The sequence below is a fragment of the Quercus lobata genome, chromosome 6, assembly GCF_001633185.2.
Source record: "Quercus lobata isolate SW786 chromosome 6, ValleyOak3.0 Primary Assembly, whole genome shotgun sequence".
In the NCBI taxonomy this organism is placed as follows: Eukaryota; Viridiplantae; Streptophyta; class Magnoliopsida; order Fagales; family Fagaceae; genus Quercus; species Quercus lobata.
In genome coordinates this window covers 12129447-12135934 of record NC_044909.1, presented here as the reverse complement: position 1 = coordinate 12135934, position 6488 = coordinate 12129447, and the positions used below count along the sequence as shown (strand labels likewise).

Sequence of the window (6488 nt, the reverse complement as noted above, 5' to 3'; positions counted from 1 at the left end):
TTATACCAACTTACAATTAAACCCTTACCCCAATAACCAATTGGACTTGTTCTGTAATGATAATCTCTCCTTGTAATACACGACTCCCAGTACATGACTAACCAATTGTGCGGATCCTAGTACGTGACTTCAATTACCAACTAGAGAAGGTTGTTGGCTGCAAAGTTCTTCAGTTCATCCAAACGATGAATATCAAGAAGATGCTTGGTCACAAAACCCAACGATGCACATACACAGCAACTTCTTCACAAGAATGATGAACTAGGGCAAATTCTGTCTCTGGTCACAATTTGCTTGAACAAAATTTGCTCAACACTTGTGCAACTTGTGTTACCTTTGATTGCCCTTAAAATAATCTTTTTATATGTCTAGGGTTGTGAGAAAAGAAAGTCCAAACATACAATCACGGATTGGAGTCAAAACAGTCCTGAATTTTTGTTTTTCATAAACCTTGATAGATACCCTATCTGTCGAGCTGCTGTCGAGCCACGGGTTTCAACTACTCTTCAAGTCTCGATAGATAGCTAGCTGTCGAGCTTTAATGAACAACATTTTTCACACTTGAATCTTGGACAGACTTGCATGCCTTCAACACTTGAACTTGAAACAAGGTTTCTTGAAATATTAAACACATTCTAGATCTACCCGAATACAAGCAAAGTGCGTTTTGTCAAAAGATTAGCCAATTATATAAAATAATGAAATATGTTTCTAACAAATGAATCACATATGTCCTAACACATTAGTTGAATATATTTAAAATTTATAATGAATATTTCATTTATATATGTATATCTATAATTTTTTATAAATTTTATTGAGTGTTTGTGTATCTTACGATACATGATACGATACAATACACGATACGGAAAAATAAAAAATCAATTTACAATACAATTCACGTTTTGACAACTATGATAGTAATAAACATCAAATTATTCAAGTCATATTATGTAATAAAATAACTATATTATTATATACTATTTTTTTTAAGGAAAATTACTATATACTGTCTTTATAATGCAATATTATAACATCTATAAAATCAAAGAGAGTAAAAAAGATAACAACTTAAAAACATAAAATTTAATAACATCAACCTAAAGTAAAGTTCCAAATAATACAAAAATTCATTAAACTAAAGTAGAGATACAAGAAAAAAAAATCAACCAAAAAAGAGAAAAAAAATGAGAGAGAGAGAGAAATAATCTTTTGTGTGTGGGAAAACTATGTATAGAATAGGAAAGAGAATTATAAATTTATAATAAGAGGAGGGGAATAAGAAAAGCAAAAAATAGAGGAAGATAAAAAGGATAGTGGAAAAGTGATATTAAGGTAGATAGTAATGGAGAGATGAAAAGGTAAAAAGAAAGAGAAAAGTTAGAGAAGTATAACAATAAGTTTGGAAATTAATAAGAAAATAAGAGAGTTTAAAATAAGAGAGAGAATGTTGAAAATGTGTGGATAATATGATCGTTGATGTGGCTTAACAAGAGCGTAGTAACAATAAATACTACGCTTCAGCTTTTAGATGTTGTAAGATAACAATCCCCACCTCCTTCATTTGTGGCCCCAGTTGTCCATGGCATGCTATCTACATTACATGATTTTCGTAGAGTTAAATTTCCCCGTGTTCATAGTCAAGATAACAAACTTGCCCATTTGCTAGTAAAATATGTTTTAGGCATTGTTAATTTCTCTGCTTTAATTGAAGAAAGTCATTGTTTTCTGTAACAAACTCTTCTCCATGATGATACATACATACATACATACATATATATATATATATATATATATATATTAAGAAAGTTCTCCATGATGTAATTTCATTTTCTATTTCTGAATAATATTCATTGTCTTCCCATATAAAAAAATAAAAAAATAAATAAAAAAATTGAAGTGAATTTAATATTTGTTATGACTTTTATGCATCGAATTTTCAATCATTTTTAATTTTGGTACATACCATCTGATTTCCCCAACAAGTAATAATAATAGTTGTCAAACTACTGAGCAAAAAATAATAGTTGTAAATTTGAACAATTTTATTAACAATAAACACCATTCGTGTACTTATATAGTTGTACCATCTCTTTTCTTCTTTAAAAAGAGTTATACTGCCTTCTTTTTCTTCTTTCCTATTTTTTGAATAGGGTAGGTCAGCTTTGTGCACATCATATATATATATTGAAGTTCAAAATTGGACCAACCATTTATTGATACAAAAAACTTTGAAGTTTCAAGAATTTGGAGGAAAAGAAACTGCAATTAAGGATTCACTTCATCATTGTTACCTAATAGCATCCCAAGGCTGATATGTGCAGTATTGCGATCTAAAAGAGAGGCAACTTGCATAATTTCCCACCTTTTGGGAGTTATTTTGCAACAGAGGATGTGCACATCAGAAAATCTACAGCTTTGAAGAAGGTTTCTTTGAGCTCCGACCTGCTATGAATTGCTGCATCTTCTCAAACTACTCCTTGGTCATTCCGTTGTAATAGTCATGAGCCCTCTCCTGAAAATAACAGTGGTGCACACAAAGTTATAATAAAGTAGGAGAAATAATAAATTGCAAACTAGGTTCTTAACAGATACAACATTCCAACTAGTCACGAACAAAGAAGACAGAAACATAAGAATTTTTCAATATAGCCGTGCAGAACAGAAAACAAATACTTAATAGAAGTAGAGTAACCTATTTACAGCTCATATAATTCTATGTGATGTGTAATTTAACTCTTGACTACTCTGTGAGGATCTGGGGGGAAATAATGACATACTGAAACTGAGTACATCTCTCTTGCTCAACTAAATACAAATCCAGAGCTGAAGAGGCTCTTCTTCTAATTAATGCAATGGCTGTTCATTCCACCTAAAATAATGCAAACTTGAAATGCTCACAGCCATGAAAAAGTGATGTTACAAGCAATATGAGCTCCATACATATCATCTATTAGTCTGACACTGTTTTGATATTCTTGTAGACGCCACAGATAAAAAGTGATGTCACAAGAAACATGAGCTCCATACACAACATCTATTAGCCTGAAATAGCTACACTAACACAAATTTCATATGCTTGCACACACCACCAAAAAAGAAGTACGTTACAAGAAACGTGATCTTTTAAAATACAGTACACAGAAAATGCATGTAATTAAGCCCATGCTTCAGAACAGGGTAAAGGCAGACCACAGCACCTTAGAAAATTTTGGTGAAAGCCTCCAACTATTAAAACAACTTTAGGATAATCAATTTCAAAAACAGTTTATTAGTATAGAAAGGAAAATGGAACAAGGAGAGAGAGAGGCTAGATAGGAGCCATGTAAATCATCATAAGAATAACACCAATTTGATATTAATGCATTATATAATATCATTCTTAAACGTATACCAATGAAATGGACATATTACCTTTTCCAATGCAAGAGCGTGACCCAAATCCAGCTTGAGGCCATCATTTATGACTGATTTATAACTCAACACCAAGTCTTGATTATTTTTCAAAATGCCTTCACCAATTTCTCTGGCTTTCTTCAACAACATAGTTGACAAAGCCCAACCTCTCAGCTACTTCTGCAGTTAGTGGCGTTGCTGTTAGGGAAACCTCACGCGCTTTGTTGGGACCAATTATGCGCGAAAGCTTCTGAGAGAGACCCCATGAAGGAAATATTCCAAACCTGCAAGGAACAATTTTGAATGTACACATTCATTTACATATCTAAGTATCTCATTTACGATAATTAAAAAAAAAAAAAAAAAATCATATCTAGGTATCCCATTTCCCAGAAGCACAAATTTTGTCTTTGAGAATGAAGCGCCTTATATTATAACATTAGTAGCCGAGGCCCAAGGGGCTTATTCAGTTATTATTTCCTCTCAATCAACAAGGGCTTGAGTCCCTTACAATCAACACAATGCACTAGCAGCACCTACTATAAAGGAAATTGTCATTGGACTATATTCATTGTAATTACGCAATTGTTTCTTGCGTTATCAGTTTTTTGCTTTTGGTACTGGCGTACCACTTGAGATAGCAACCCATATGATCTAATATATCTCAGGGTACTCCTGTTTATTCATACTGATAAAGTCTTATAAAATACGCCTGTTATTGTCATCCAAAGTGTACTAATATCCAACTAACTTTTGCTCATATCAATCTTGGAATGCATCTCGTTACAATCATTAGGCTTTTATCACAATTGAGCAAGTTGCCTAATGTTCATAGGTGTAATGTCATTGGTGTCACCATCCATGAAACGCCTTGCAATGAGAACATTAGTAGCTTCAGTAGGATGAAATGGATCCCAATACACATACTTGGATCTGTCACTACAAACTTTTGAGAGAGGACCACAGGGCGTCAAACCCCCAAAGTGACCGACAAGATAGCAGCATGCCGAATTGGCATTCTCAAAACCTGTTAAATAAAACATGAAGTTCTCCTTAGAGCGAAGACATGGTTCAAATTCTTCTAAGTATACCGAAAGCTTAATCTGTTAGGAAATCGTAAATTTAAATGAGCATGACAATTTAAGATAATCCTATCCTATGTGGCCTGGCAAAAAAATCTTCTGCATACTCACCATAGGATATGTAGTTTTTCAGGATATCTTCTACGATGCTATAAGCATCTGCATAGACAAATTTTGATCCCTGAAGATTAGAGCTGAGGTCTGTGATAAGGCATTTCAGCTCGGCGTTGAATAATTGAGCCAACTGATTTGAAAAACTAACACAGTCGGGCCCCGTAGATAGATTGATATCCCTTTGATAAGGTATACACCCTATAGGTCCAATATTTGCCACAATAATCTTTCTAGCACCCAAATTGTAAAGCCTCTGGTAACAGAATCAATAATATTTGAATTGAACTTCTACAGTTGAAATAACGTGGCTTTAAAATAATAGGTTTTAAAAATATTACCATAAGTTGTAGTCTGTATCTTGAAATCATGGCACCAACAAATACATTTGGGGTGACTAACTTTTGCTTGACGGCTGAGATGACTGGTGTCAGGTAGTTATCAAGGAAATCATTTGAGCCTATTGTAACAGAGAAAAATGCTTTTCCAAACAATGTTAGAGCTTCGGGTGCTCCAATGCTTGAGATTATGTCTTGCCTGCTGTTTGCAAAATTGTCTATCTGCGCATCTAAGTTGATTCGACCTCCCTATGCATCATATACAAATTTAACAGTTTATGTAAACCTGATGATAGCTGTACACCTAAGTCCTAACACAATGAAGATAATGAAATGCTGCTCAAAATTATTTTGAATTCCATATTTATCAAATAGGACAAAAACTGCAAAGGGTACAAGCGTACGACTGATTAGTTTACTGGGAAGTTTACAACTTCATCTTCTTTCAGTGTTTCATTCACAACATCATTGGAATGGTTATGAGAATAGTAGTGTGTACGTCAAGCAAAATAGAAGTCTTAACAACCACAGGAACATAATTGTTTTACAGTGCTTACTGGGGAAAAATATTATACTAGTGGAGCAGAAACCTTACAAAGATCTTTCCAGTGTCATTAAGAATTCCACCTCCACCGGAAGCATAATTGACACCCTGCAGAATCACTACTCCTGCTGTAGTGGGAGCCAAGTAAGGAGGCAGGTAGTCTTTAAAACCCAATTCCTGACCTGGTGAGAAAATTCTGATGAATAAAATACTATTCGCATTTGCATATCTAGTACTCTAATAGCTTGTACTTTATGCAAAATAGAATTAGGCATGCGAAGTGCAGGAGAATTAGTACTTGCCTATAATGTCAACAATTGTTCTTCCATTTGTGAATCGGCCTGTTGGCATTCCAAAATCAATCCCATTAGGAATATAATTAGCCTTGGTTAGTGATACAATGTAGTTATTATTTCCAGGATCAGCCAAGGAATCCCCGAAAACAAAAAAAGCAGGAACATTCTGTGCAAAGCATATTTCCACTAGGATTGAGACTGTCAACAATGCAGGCACAATCCCACCAATGATTTGTCTATTCAAGGTGAAAGCCATTTCAAACAATATGAATCTAAATATTCCTTTTCAGTTTGGAACTTGGGGATTGTGCATATAAGAGGCAAGAGAAGATATTGAAAAAACGTAATGATTAAAAGAAGTCGAGAAAACTCAGTTGGAAGGCCAATCAAAAAGGAAAATAATATTAGATCAAAATAAAACACTAGTGTGGAAGCTATTAGCAATATGAGCTTTTCAGTCAAGTTGTGTGGAACAATTTAATGGATGGGAATGTAAAACATTCAATGCCCTGCATGTTCAGCACCAAACCTTATCTCTTTGTTAAAGTTTCAAAGTGAATTATATTGAAGAAAGAAGCAAAGTGAAACAGCTATGTATTCTAGCTCACACTATGATATTGGGGCTTTGGAGTATACAGTAAGGGTACGTTTGGTAGACTGTAATAGGCATTGTAATGTAATAGCTATTCCTATGGTATAGCTATTCAATAGTTTGTTTATG

At 33.9% G+C, this 6488-nt stretch overlaps 1 protein-coding gene across 1 annotated transcript; it reads right to left on the bottom strand.

Annotated features, from left to right (window-relative positions):
• Positions 1 to 4081: 4081 nt before the first annotated feature.
• Positions 4082 to 6023, bottom strand: LOC115950905 (GDSL esterase/lipase At4g16230-like). Its single transcript, XM_031068179.1, has 5 exons — positions 5774 to 6023; positions 5523 to 5653; positions 4931 to 5176; positions 4590 to 4845; positions 4082 to 4423 (listed from the first exon to the last, which is right to left on the bottom strand). Exons 1-5 carry the CDS (start codon positions 6021 to 6023, stop codon positions 4200 to 4202), a joined length of 1107 nt encoding a protein of 368 aa, XP_030924039.1. The 3' UTR covers positions 4082 to 4199.
• Between the last annotated feature and the right edge of the window lie 465 nt (positions 6024 to 6488).

Excerpts from the sequence above, each read along its gene's own strand:
- LOC115950905 (XM_031068179.1), bottom strand. The coding sequence starts at position 6,023 with ATGGCTTTCACCTTGAATAGACAAATCATTGGTGGGATTGTGCCTGCA. Across the intron at positions 5,654-5,773 it reads AACAATTGTTGACATTATAG|GTCAGGAATTGGGTTTTAAA; the intron begins GCAAGTACTAAT and ends TTTTCTCACCAG. Across the intron at positions 5,177-5,522 it reads ATGACACTGGAAAGATCTTT|GGAGGTCGAATCAACTTAGA; the intron begins GTAAGGTTTCTG and ends TATGATGCATAG.